The sequence below is a fragment of the Sorex fumeus genome, unplaced genomic scaffold (assembly GCF_029834395.1).
Source record: "Sorex fumeus unplaced genomic scaffold, SorFum_2.1 ptg000063l, whole genome shotgun sequence".
NCBI lineage: Eukaryota > Metazoa > Chordata > Mammalia > Eulipotyphla > Soricidae > Sorex > Sorex fumeus.
In genome coordinates this window covers 82,826,924-82,841,024 of record NW_026606120.1, presented here as the reverse complement: position 1 = coordinate 82,841,024, position 14,101 = coordinate 82,826,924, and the positions used below count along the sequence as shown (strand labels likewise).

The window sequence follows — 14,101 nt, the reverse complement described above, 5'->3', positions numbered from 1 at the left end:
CGTGCAGCCCATCTTCGGCACGAGTGTCTGCTTACCAAAAGTGGCACCGAAACAAAACAGGGCTCAACAGAGAGAAGAAAACGCCTGCGCCAACGCACGGAGAACTAATTCCCAGTGACAGTCTGGCCTTTCATCCGGAGTCCCGCCGTCAGCTCCCCCTTGTTTAATTATTCAATCAGGAGCAGCACTGCGGCTCTGTCAGCTTCTGATGATTCTTAAATGCAAGTCCGCTGACAGGCCCTGTCCGCTTCCCTCTGTACTGACTCCTTCCTAATGACAAGGCCTCGTGTTAATGTTGGAACTCAACTTTCATTAGAAATAGGATGAAGTTTCTCTGACTCCCTGGCTCCTGGGACCTGCCCTCTTGGCTCCCAAGTATCACTTTTCTTTGCATCTCAAATTCACAGAAACTCGAAAATTCCACCATGAAAGCTAGTTCTCTGAGCAGCATTTCATCAGCTGTGCCAACACAGTAAACACAGACAGGCGGTGGCTCGGAAACCTGGGCTCTAACATCATTGCCCAATATATTAATATGCCGTAGGGAGTATTTAAGATGGTGAAAGATGAAAGTGTATTTCAGTTCTAAATTTCATTTTTGTCCCTAACACTGACAATCACATTATCCTGTCAAGAGCCTTTTGAGGTCATGTTAAGTGTGCCCGTCTGTGAAATTTAAATGTGATAGATTTGCTATTATCAACAGTGCCCTCTGGCCGGTCCTGACTGGATGTAAGGCTTGGGGGGGTTCTTTTCCATCTCAAGAGCCAAAGTCTGCCCTCTGGAGGACAAGGCTGTCCCCGCTTATCATCCCCACTGAGTCTCCACACAGTGCCAGCCGCACAGGAAGTGCCCACAGAGCGCTCTAAGGGAATGCCATACATTATATTAATGCCATACATTTATATTAAATCCCATCTACTGCGCGGGTCTCTCTATACTGCCTTTCGGTGAACTGGCATAACTGCCAGAGGCTAAGTGGCCCCTCAGGATGATCTGTGGAAGTGCCAACTTCTAGGGGGTCACAGGGGGCTGCAGGGGTCTTTAGGCATCGAAAGGAAACTGAGGTCGCAGTAAGAAGAGTAATCGGGACACAAGGTGCAGAGAGTGAAGACCCTTCAGGGACCCTGGGAGAAGACAAGCCACTGGCAGGTTAAAGAGAGAAGCGTGGGAAGAAACTGAATCTGCAGATACTTAGAACTCAAACTTTTAAGCTCCAGAGTCGTGGAAAAAATGAACATCTGATATCAGGATGGAGAGAAAATACAGGCTTGAAGGCAACTGCCTTGCACGAAGCCAACCCTAGACGGGTCCCTGGCAAAGTGCAACACCTGAGCCCAGAGTCTGGAGCAACCTTTGAGCATTGCTAGGTGGCCCAACACCTCCCTCCCTCCCCCCCACCTCTCAAAAGCTAAATTTCAGTTTTCTAAGCCCCCACCCTCAATCCTGAGGTTTCTGTTATGACAGCTCTATCACTCTAAAACAATAATGTATCAATCAATGAGAAAATTATAAAAAGAAAAAGTCATGAGAGATAAATTCGGGGGTAAAACAGATATCATCCTAATAATGAGCAATTAAACAGGATATAAAGGAAACTCCCATTTATAAGAGCACCAAAAAAAATAAAATAGTTAAGAATAACCTTAATCAAGAGGATGAAACCATTTACACTGAAAACTACAAAACGCTGCTGAAATAAATGAAAGACATGAATGAAAAGACAAACTGAATTCATGGATTTTTAAGACTTTATCATAGGTAGTCAATTCTATCTAAAATGATTCCTGAAGGTTCAAAGCAATCCTACTCAATTACCCCCCTTCCAATTTTTTCAGAAAATAAATCCTATAATTCATATGTAATCTTTCTTTTTTTTGTTAAATTTTATTGAATCACCGTGAGATAGTTACAAGCTATCATGTTTGGGTTACAATCACACAATGATCAAACACCCATCCCTCCACCAGTGCACATACCCCACCACCAATGTCCCTGGTATATCCCCCTTTCCCACCCTCTCCCTGCCTCCTTGGCAGACAATATTCCCCATACACTCTCTCTCTACTTTTGGGCATTATGGTTTGCAATACAGACACTGGGAGGTTATCATGTTTGGTCCTTTATCTACTTTCTGCACACATCTCCCATCCTGACTGGTTCCTCAAGCCATCATTTCCTTAGTGATCCCTTCTCTATTCCAGCTGCCTTCTCCCCTTTGCTCATGAGGCAGGCTTTCAGCTATCGAGCAATTATCTGTCCCATGTACCTACCATCCTTAGGTGTCAGCCTCATGTTATGTTGTTTTATACTACACAAATGAGTGCAGTCCTTCTATGTCTGTCCCTCTCTTTCTGACTCATTTCATGGATAGATATACTCCATGTCTATCCATGGGGACTAATCAGCAACAGTAAACTTTTCAAAAGGAAACAAAGTTGGAGTCTCACATTTCTGACTTCAAAGCTGACTGCAAAACAACAGCCATCCAAACAGTGTGGCACACTGGCATAAAACAATATAGACACACAGACCAATGGAACAGAAAAGCAAGTCCAGACATCAGCCTGCATATATGTGGTTCAATGATTTTTGACAGGATGTTAAGATCATCCAATGGGAAAAGGACAATCTTTTCAACAAATGGTCTTGGCAAAAGTGAGTATCCGCACTCAAAAGAATCAAGCTGGACCCTGACTTTATACCATGTGTAAAAATTAGTAGCACTGTAGCACTGTCCTCCAATTGTTCACTGATTTGCTCAAGTGGACACCAGTAACATCTCCACTGTGAGATTTGTTGTTACTATTTTTGGCATATCGAATATGCCACAGGGAGCTTTCCAGACTCTGCCATGCAGGTGGGATACTCTCAGTAGCTTGCCGGGCTCTCTGAGAGGGGTGGAGGAATCGAACCCGGGTTGGCCATGTGCAAGGCAAATGCCCTACCCACTGTGCTATCGCTCCAGCCCACGTAAAAATTAATGGATAAAAAATGTAAATGTAAAACTGAATACCATGTAACTCAAAAGAAAGCAAAATGGAAAGTTTCATGCTTCTAGATTTGGTGAAAATTGGACATGATTCCAAAAGTACAGACAACCATAACACAAAAGAAATAAATTGAATAACAAAAAAATTTTAATTTCTGTACAAAAAATACTATCAGGGGCCAGAGCGATAGTACAGTGGGTAGGGTGTTTGCCTTGCACGTGGCCAAGCCAGATTCAATCCCCAGCATCCCATCTGGTCCCCCAAACACTGGCATGAGTAATTCCTGAGTGCAAAGCCAGGAGGAACCCCTGAGCATCGCTGGGTGTGACCCAAAACGCAAAAAAATAAATTAAAATTAAAAAATTTTTAAAAATACTATCAATGGAAAAACTAGTATATTAATAATCAAATAAATATAACATATTGATTGCAAATATATATTGATTTTAATCAAATCAATATAACAATCAAAATATATAGAAAATTATAAAACTACTATTTTATAAACTTTTGAGTTATAAAATTGCAGGTGGATTTGCTTATGTGTAGATTCTAGACCTATTTCTTATTAGGAGTCCAGTGAAAAACACTTGAAAGCCCGTGGGCTAGAGCAGTCGTTTTCAGAATGTGGCCCAGAAACGTTGCGAGTCCCAAGACTCTCTCAGGGGATATTGAAAGGTCTAAGTGATAGTTATTATATGCCCTGGTGTACCTGCCCTTCTCCTTCTTATGTCTCATGCGCACGAGTGCAGCTCCCAGAGGCAACACGGGATGTGAGCTCCCACGGGAATAAACGCAAAAGCAGCTCCAAGCATGCAGACGCCTCCTACTAAACCTGAGAGTAAAGCAGTTTGACAAAATCATAGCATAACCCCACCTTAACTCACAGGAGGCTTTCCTCTGTGAAACACAATTATTCTGCAGTAAATTCACAGCACTATTTTACAGTTAATGGAACATTACTTGCTAAGACACAACAGGTTCATTATTGCTAATTTTAAATGAGTTATAAACCTTCATAAAGTACAGATATATGGAACTAAACGTGAGACACTGCTGAACATAGATCTTCAATTTGATCTTGAACACCCTAGTGGCCATAACAAGGCAGAGGATAGGACCATTTAGAGTTCCTGCTCTGTCCAGTCATTCTTTCTGCTTTTCATGTCCAGTGACTTCATTTCTTAAATATGATACATACACGGGCTGGAGCGATAGCATAGTGGGTAGGGCGTTTGCCTTGCACGCAGTCAACCAACCTGGCTGACCAGAGTTCGATTCCTTCACCCTTCTTGGAGAGCCTGGCAAGGTACCGAGAGTATCTCGCCTGCACGGCAGAGCCTGGCAAGCTCCCCGTGATGTATTCGATATGCCAAACACAGTAACAACAAAAGTCTCCAATGGAGACGTTACTGGGCCCGCTCGAGCAAATCGATGAACAACGGGAGGACAGTGACAGTGACACGGGCTAGAGCGATAGCACAGCGGGTAGAGTGTTTGCCTTGCACCCGACCAACCTGGTTGACCAGAGTTCGATTCCTTCACCCCTCTTGGAGAGCCTGGCAAGGTACCGAGAGTATCTTGCCCGCATGGCAAAGCCTGGCAAGCTACCCGTGACATATTTGATATGCCAAACACAGTAACAAGTCTCACAATGGAGATGTTACTGGGCCTGCTAGGGTAAATCGATGAACAATGGGAGGACAGTTCTACAGTGCTACTTAATACAAAAATAAAATCAATTATCTATTGTGGTGGATTGAACAGTGACCCCCCCAAAAAGTCTGGCAAATGCAGTCTTGTTTGTATCATCATTAGTTAAGACGAGGGAGTCTGGGTTAGGCCCGGCCCTCGAGCTGATGACTGCCAGAGAAAGGCACCAGAACACAGACAGGCACTCCATGAGAACACTAAGTGACAAGAAAGGCCAATACCAGAGCACTGTGGGGTCAAGCAAGATACGTCACAGATTGCTCACACACCCCAAGGCAGAAGGAGGAGAGGGGAAAGCTTTCCCTAAAGGCTTTCCTGGACCCCAGGGAGGGAAGGTAACCATCATTATTCTAAGCCAACCAGTTTGCAGCCAATTTTTATAGCAGCCCAGGGAAATTAATGACTGAATCAGCAAAGTCTGGGGTTGTTTGTTTTTTTAATTAAGGCCCTAAATGTGAAAGAATGGACATTCACATATATCTCCAATTATTATTTTTTTTATTTTTTGCTGTGTGTCTTCTGAATCATTACGGGTGAAAACATAAATTAAATATATGTTGCAATAAGAAAATCTTTCATTTTAAATCCCTTATCATCACTGTTAGTTAACACTTTCTGCAAGTTCTAGTCAACTGTATGAAGGCATTTACTGCATACACATTAGCATTAAAGATATATGGCTTTTCAAGTTTATCCCTGGATCTTTTCTACAGTAAAAGTGTGAAGTCATTCATGACACAAGTATTAAAAACTCAGCAAGCTGAGTCTAAATGTTTATGTACAGGGACTCAGAGCAGCCAAGACCCTTTGGGGAGGGGGCTGTGGGGGGAGGTTGTGTCATAACTGGAGGTGCTCAGAGCTTACTCCTGGCTCTGTGCTCAGGGATCACTCCTGGTGGGCTCAGGGGGCCATATGGGGTGCCGGAGATCAAACCCATCTCAGCTGTGTGCAAGGCAAGTGTGCTACCCACTGATGGGTGAGGAGAAGACTTTCCTGGCAGGAATTAGGAATTCTGAAGCTGTGATAAGATGATACCGTGATGCCAGCAAGTCCCAGACACCTGCCAGCCAGGCAGAGAGACAGACAGCTTCGTGGGTAGTGAGAGCAGGCATGTGGATCAGCGCCCAGAGCAGAAATAACTCAGGGACAGAATAGACACCAGGAAAGATCATCCGCACAGCAAACAATGAAGTTAGATCTGGACCTCACACCACTTACAAACATAACTGGATGGATGGATGAAGGACTCGATGTTAAAAGAAAATCTTAAAAGTTTTTAGCCTTTCTATATTTGCTTTAGAGAAAGATCACTGAACAAGACAGAGTGTTAATTATAAAAGATCAATAAATTTAACTAAGTTAAAAACAAGACATATATGTGGCAATTTAGGAAGATATTAGGGTCGCTAGTGGTAGGAAATGGTCAATAGTGGAGGGACGGACGTTGGAAAAGTGTGTGACTGAAACCTGATCACAAACAGCTTTGTAACTGTGCATCTCATGGTAACTCACTTTTTTTTAAGAAAGGCACTTTATCCAGTCATCTTAAAAACTATTCAAAATGGTATATTTTATGGTTTTCCTTTTGTGCACTACAAGTCTATTCTGCTCACTTTTTTTCTAGTGAGATTTCAATAAAATACGTTTTGCTATTATAAAGAAGGAAGGAAGAGAAAGGAAGGAAGGGAGGGAGGGAGGGAGGGTCTGACCGCAACAAAGTAACTTTCCCTTTAGGATCAGCAACTGTCCGCTGTCTGTTGCAAACAGGATGCCACCACTAGGAGTTACAGTCTCTGGTGATTATTACTCTTTGGGGTAGTTTTGGTAGGGGAGACCGTGGGACACACATGGTGGTGCTCCGGGATCCCGCCTAGTGGGACTCGGGTGCCAGACATCTAACCCTGCCTGGCTGCATGCAGAGCAAACACCCTATTTGCTGTGCTGTTCCTCAGTGGCAATCACTATTCTTGCATGGACCACTGTAAAATATAACCTGAACAGTGACCCACTCGGCACTTACTACACAATTTAATTTATTACCGTCAACAGTATGAGGCTTGTTGTTACTGTTACTGTCCCACAATGGAGACGTTACTGGTGCCCGCTCGAGCAAATCAATGAACAACCGGACGACAGTGCTTACAGTACAGTGCTACTTTCAACAGTATGTATGACACCGAACTATTGTTACCCTATCTAACAGAGGAAGACACCTAACCTAAAAAACTGACAACTGCTAATGAGCGAGGACTTTAACCCAAGACCCTACAATGCCCGGTCCTGAGCATCTGGGTCCCAAATCACTGTGCCCCAGGCTAGGAGCCGGTTGCAGGGAATCTATGATACCCCCTGTAACTGTTCAAACACCTGAGCTTTGGGGTCAGAGTGACGCTGCTGTGGTGGGCAGGGCATGTGCTGGCATGCAGCTGACCTGTGTTCTAACCCCAGCATCTCCTGAGCCCACTGCCAGGGGTCTGCCCTCAGGAAAGTCTATGTCTGGTCCCCAGGACAAGCTGAATCTACAAAGAAAACTGAAAAGGTGCCGCATGACCCCGATTTCTTCACCAGCTGTCCCTCATATTTGCATTAAATATTTTCAGAAAAAATAAGCAAGGCTTCAACATAAAAAGATTTTTAAAAAAAATTTTTTAATTAAAAACCAGAGGGAAAAGAAATGATCTCTGAACCAAAAATGAGTAACTAACAAGGCAGATTTGCAAAGGCTTCTGGAGCTGGCGGGCATCAAACCATCCTGAGAGTCTCCTCACCCTGGCAAGGGAACAGGTGTCACTCCAAGGAACCCATGCGGGTGGGACGCTAACCACCGCTCTCTCCTCCCACGCCCGGACACACGCACCCACGCATGCGCCATCTGCTGTAGGGGGCGGCGGTGAGGGGAGCTTGGCTGCTGAACAGGACTCACTGTGGACTGGGTCTGCGCCACGTACTCCCCCTCCATCTTATTCAGACGCGCGTTCGTGTCCTCCAGCAAGTCCTGGATATTTTCGGTGTGCCGCTTTTGAAGATCAAACTTCTCCTTTTCCATCTCAGCTACAGCGTTGTGGAGCTGCCCAGGGAAAGAAAGAAAGAAAAGAAAACAGGCTCTTTCAGTACTAGGAAAATCCTGCTTTGCAATTCAAAAAAATATGTCTCTCTCTTTCTCTCTCTCTCTCTCTCTCTCTCTCTCCTTCTCTGTCTCTGTCTCTGTGTGTGTGTCTCTCTCTCTCTCTACTTAAAATGTGACCTACACAACAAAAATTACAAAGCCAGTAAACAGGCCTTCAAAGGAAAAGTATCATCTAAAGATCATGATTATGAAACAATTGTTAAAAAAAAAGAAACATTTTCTTGCTCTCCTAAAATGAAAATTTTAACTGCTGAGCAATAATTAAAGGAATCATCCACTGATATAAGAAGAATAAATGAATCAGATAATGCAATACCTCAGTGCTGGTATTACAAAGAGAGCCAATGTTGTTCTGAAATTTAAATATATTAATATATGTAAATATACATATATATTTAGATAGATGAATCAGATCACAACTGATTAGGAATCTCATTACATGTATTTATATCTTATTTATAGGAGATTCTGTACAAGGATAATGTTTAAAAAATGTTTTCTTCCTCTAAATCAAGCTCTCACTATTCGCAGATGATATGATACTCTACTTAGAGAACCCAATAACTTCCACCAAAAAACTCCTAGAAACAATAGACTCGTATAGTAAAGTTGCAGGTTATAAAATCAATACCCAAAAGTCCATGGCTTTCCTATATGCAAACAGTGAGAGAGAAGAAAGCAACATGAAAAAAACAATCCCATTCACAATTGTGCCCCAGAAAATCAAGTACCTAGGAATCAGCTTAACTAAGGAAGTAAAGGACCTGTACAAAGAAAACTACAAAACGCTACTTCAGGAAATAAAAGAGGGCATGAGGAAATGGAAAGATATCCCCTGCTCATGGGTCGGGAGACTTAACATTGTCAAAATGGCAATACTACCAAAAGCATTGTATAAATTCAATGCAATCCCTATAAGGATACCCATGACATTCTTCAAAGAAATGGAGCAAACACTCTTGAAATTTATATGGAACAATAAGCCCCCACGAATAGCTAAAGCAATTCTTGGGAAAAAGAAAATGGGAGGAATCAACCTCCCGAACTTCAAACTGTACTACAAAGCAGTAATAATTAAAACAGCATGGTACTGGAACAAAGGCAGAACTGCAGACCAATGGAACAGGGTTGAATACACTGACATCTCTCCTCAATCATATGCTCATCTAATCTTTGATAAAGGTGCAAGTAATGTGAAGTGGAGTAAGGAAAGCCTCTTTAATAAATTGTGTTGGCATCACTGGACGGCTACATGCAAAAAAATAGGCTCAGAACTCTGCCTAACACCATGTACAAAAGTAAGATCAAAATGGATTAAAGACCTCAACATCAGACCCGAAACCATAAGGTACATTGAAGATAAAGTTGGCAAAACCCTCCATGACATTGAAGCTAATGGTATCTTCAAAGATGCCACGCCACTGGCCGAGCAAGTGAAAACAGAGATAGATAAATGGGACTATCTTAAACTAAGAAGCTTCTGCACCTCCAAAGAAACAGTGACCAAGTACAAAGACAGTCTACAGAATGGGAAAGGATATTCACCGAATACACATCTGACAAGGGGTTGATATCCAGGATATACAAAATACTGGTTAAACTCCACAAGAAGAAAACATCCAACCCCATCCAAAAATGGGGCAATGAAATGAACAGAAACTTTCTCAAAGAAGAAATCCGAATGGCAAAAAAGCACATGAGAAAATGCTCTACATCATTAATCATCAGGGAGATGCAGATCAAAACCACAATGAGATACCATCTCACACCTCAGAGACTGGCCCACATTCAAAAGAACAAAAGCAACCGATGCTGGCGTGGATGTGGCGAGAAAGGGACACTCCTTCACTGTTGGTGGGAATGTCCACTGGTTCAGTCCTTCTGGAAAACAGTATGGACGATTCTCAAAAAATTAGAAATTGAGCTCCCATTTGACCCAGCAATACCACTCCTGGGAATATATCCCAGAGAGGCAAAAATGTATAGTCGAAGTGACATCTGCACTTGTTTGTTCATTGCAGCACTCTTTACAATAGCCAGAAACTGGAAGGAACCTGAATGCCCAAGAACAGATGACTGGTTAAAGAAACTTTGGTACATCTACACAATGGAGTACTATGTAGCTCTTAGAAAAGATGAAGTCATGAAATTTACATACAAGTGGTACAATATGGAAAGTATCATGCTAAGCGAAATGAGTCAGAAAGAGAGGGATAGACATAGAAAGATTGCATTCATCTGGGGGATATAAAGTAACAAAGTATGAGATTAATACCCAAGAATAGCTGAGATCAGCACCAGGAGGATTACTCCATAACTTAGAGGCCAGCCGGGTATCCTAGAGGAAAGGGCAGTTCAGATAGAGAAGGGAGCACCAAATAAAGGATGTTTGGAGGATCCTCCCAGGAGGGGAGATGCATGTCGAAAGTAGACTATGGACTGAACATGTTTGCCACTCAATGCCTCTTTTGCAGACCACAACACCCAAAAGGAGAGAGAGAACACAGGGGATTGCCCTGCCACAGAGACAGGGGGGATGGGGGGATGGGGGTGGGAGGGATATTATCCATGGTGGTGGAAGATGGGCACTGGTGGAGGGATGGGTATCTGATCATTGTATGATTGAAACCAAAGAAAAAAAAATTGTAAATCTACAACTTTAAAAAAAATAAAATAAAATAAAGGGAAAAAAATGTTTTCTTCCTCACTTTAAGCAAAGAAACTCTTTTTAGCAAAAAGAGGACACAAATATGGCATTTATAAATCAAACCGAGAAAATGGTGCCTGAGAACTGCCTTCTATAGGGCCCTATACACACAGGCCTTTACTCCTGAAGAACATGAACACACCACATAAATGAGGACCTACAAACGCACTAAAACATCTATAGAAGTACAGTAAAGAATTTTCAGGAAAGAAATGATGCAATTTCCTGAATTCAAATGTTTAAAAGTTTAATTTCCAAAAATCACCCTACCACTATAGCTCTAATTTTACTTCCAATCTATTGAGAGCAAAGTCAGTCACGGTCATGGTCCTCCCATTGTTCATCGATTTGCTCCAGCGGGCCCAGTAACGTCTCCTTCGTGAAACTTGTTGTTACTATGTTCGGCATAATGAATATGTCACGGGTAGTTTGCCAAGCTTTGCCGTGCGGGCAAAATACTCTCAGTAGCTTGCCGAGCTCTCCGAGAGGGGCGGAGGAATCGAACTCGGATCAGCCATATTGGCCACGTGCAAGTAAGTTTTCTAAATGAAAATAAGTCTAGGGGCTGGAGCAATAGCACAGTGGATAGGGCGTTTGCCTTGCACTCGGCCAACCTGGGTTCGATTCCCAGCATCCCATAGGGTCCCATGAGCACCGCCAGGGGTAATTCCTGAGTGCAGAGCCAGGAGTAACCCCTGAGCATCACCAGGTATTACTCAAAAAAAAAAAAAAAGAAAAGAAAAGAATTCTAGAAACCCAGTACCTTTCAAGGAAAAGTAAAATGAGAGCAGGCTGGAGACAGAATACAGTGGTGAGGACATTTGCCGTGCATGCGGCCGGATGGGTTGGATCCCCAGCATCCCAGATGGTCCCCGAGCACCACCAGAAAGGGAGTCCTGAGTGCAGAGTCAGGAGGAACCCCTGAGCACCGCCAGTTGGAGGGGGTATGGGAAGGAGGAGGAGAATAAGGAGGGGGAAGAGGAAGAAGTAACAAGCCCAATCGCTGTTCCTGACAGTTCCAGACTCCTAAGTGACCCTTCCTTTCTTTGTGCCCAGCCCCTTGCACACTCTGAGGGAGTGGCTGCCTGAGGCACACTCCCCCAGGCCAGGCCCTGCCCTGCTGACCCCCGCCCCTCTGAGCTCACCTTCTTCTCCCACTCGTTAATCAGAGACTCCGCGCTCTGCTCGCACATCTTCTTAAGCTCCGCAATCTGGTTTTCCTTAGTCTCTCTGATGACTTGACAGTCACGGATAAGGGTCTGAACTGTCAACACAGAAGAAAATAGAGTTGAGCCAATTCTGGTGACCACATCAGATTAAGGTTGAAGATTGCGAACACAGAGCAGCAGCCAACAGATAATTCCGCCTTTTCACCACATCTCAAGCCTGACTCCGCAAACAATCTTCCCTCTTTCTCCACCCCAGCCTCCAGGTCCCCAACCCTGTCCATTGTCACTCCATTCCGAGTGACATTCCGAGTGTCTCCTTCTCTCTGCGGGCATCCCCCTTGCGGTCAGGAGGCCTCTGGACAGTGCAAACTGGGGACAGCTACCCCCAACTGAAATTCTTACCAGCATCAAAAGTGGGCAGCTGGCTTGGTGGAAGGTCACAGGCCTTGCATGGCCGGAACACAGCACTGCTGGAATTAAAATATCTGCCTCCAGTTCGCACATGCAGCCCTGGGGTCTATCCAGCACCACCTGGACCCCAGCACTGCCCAGCCAGCCCTCCAGCACCACCACACTGCCCAGTGAAGGCACCAATGGTGTTCCTGAGTCACCAGCACCAGAAACCAGCCCCTGCTCCCAGCTCCAACTCCCAACACCCTCCCCCCAAGGAATCCTTCACCTCCGGGGACCTTCCTGTTGTGGGGTCTAAGAAACTCCTGTTTCATTCCCCAGAAAACTCAGCTGCTTCACCACTAAACCAGGCCCCACAGGATGTGCCTCAAAGGTTGCTGGGCCTGTGTCTAAAGAGAAAGGACTTTTCACATTTTCCCTATAGAGTGGAATGTTGCCGCCTCGGCCAGTGCTAGGAGCACTGTGCAGTGAGCAGAGCGCAGAGCTGTGGAGCACTGGGCAGTGAACAGAGCTGTGGAGCACTTTGCAGTGGGAGCGGGGTCTTCCCACCTCCCACTGCTCAAGTATGGCCATATTGCACGTGAGTCAGCCTCCTTGTCCAGGCTCACCTTCAGAAATAAGGAGGCTTTAAATTCTAGAAGAGAGGAGATTGCCCTTAGAAACTGCTTAGAAGGCTCTCTTTTTAAAAAGGATGAAAGCTGTCATTGATTTAGTGAAAAAAAAAAATGTGTTTCGCTATATTCATGCTATCGAGAGACCAGAATAAACTCAGCTGCACGCTGGCTTGACAAAGCAAACCAATTTGCTCTGTCTCAATGGCTCACTGAAAGTGCTCTCACATGAAAGCAGAGCAAAACTTTCACCCTGACACAGCAATTTCTTCCACTCCAACAACAACAACAAAAAAAAAAAAAGGAAGAAAAAAATCCAGGTTAATTTGCTATTGTCCTTTAGCATCTAGGTCATTTGACCCCACAATTTCAAAATAAAGCATAAAATTTTCTTGTAATTCAAAACTCTTAAAACATATTACTTTTGAAACAGTAGATTAAATTGGTTTGAATCAGAGTAGAAACTGAAAAAGTAGAACTAAATTTTAAATATTTTTGTAGCCACTAATATTTAAGAATGAACCTGAACAAATTTCTCATGACTTACTTCAATTTTTAGGGCTGAAAACAAACCGTAAGTATCCATTTCATTAGTTAACATGTGATGTAATAAGCATCCTAATTTGGGGCAGGGTCCACACATGGCGATGCTCAGGGATCACTCTTGGCAGGGCTCAGGAAAATAAATGTGGTACCCAGGACCAAACCAAGAAGAGTCGCTGGCAAAGGCAAGAGCCTGCGCCCTTGTACTGTCTCTCTGCCCCCCACCCCCGCCCCAAGCATACTAAGTTCTCAAAGATATTGTCTTCCTCTCAGATATACTCTGTCTCTGTTGTCTGGGATGGAGCCAGGAAATTTCATTGCAAATTCCCTAAATAAAAAATTTCTCCCCTTCCCTCCTCCTTATCATTCTGCCTTCGCATCCGCCAAGTCATTCCAAATTCCTTCTTCAGTTCCATTCCACTCTACTACTCTCACTACACTAGTGCATTCAGATATTCAGGGTCTTTCTCACGCACAAAATTAACTAAGTGTAGAGATATACCATGACTGCTTGTATGATTTATTCCAACCTCACCTTATTATGATGAATAGCAAAGGCCCAAGGACTTCTTACTGTCATAGAGCAGGCAAACCTTCAGCCTTTTCGTTCCTCTTTCACCTGCCTCCTCCCCCTCCTCTCTCTCTCTCTCTCTCTCTCTCTCTCTCTCTCTCTCTACCTCCCTCTCCTTTTCACCCTCCCTCTTTCTCTTCCCCCCCTTCCCTCTTGCTCTACATTCTGCCTCTGTCTTCAATAATCTAATGAGAGTGGTCTCACAGCCCCATCCTGACCAGACCTCTCTTTCTAAAACTAAGGCCCTAAAACTCAC

At 43.9% G+C, this 14,101-nt stretch overlaps 1 protein-coding gene across 1 annotated transcript in view; it reads right to left on the bottom strand.

The window, feature by feature from the left end:
* Positions 1-14,101, bottom strand: part of CEP112 (centrosomal protein 112) — a 468,287-nt gene that overhangs the window by 357,183 nt on the left and 97,003 nt on the right. Inside the window, exons 11-12 of the mRNA XM_056127155.1 lie at positions 11,686-11,804; positions 7,630-7,773 (exon numbers count right to left, since the gene is read on the bottom strand). Coding sequence (XP_055983130.1) covers positions 7,630-7,773; positions 11,686-11,804 — 263 coding nt within the window. The remainder of the gene's footprint in view (positions 1-7,629; positions 7,774-11,685; positions 11,805-14,101) is intronic.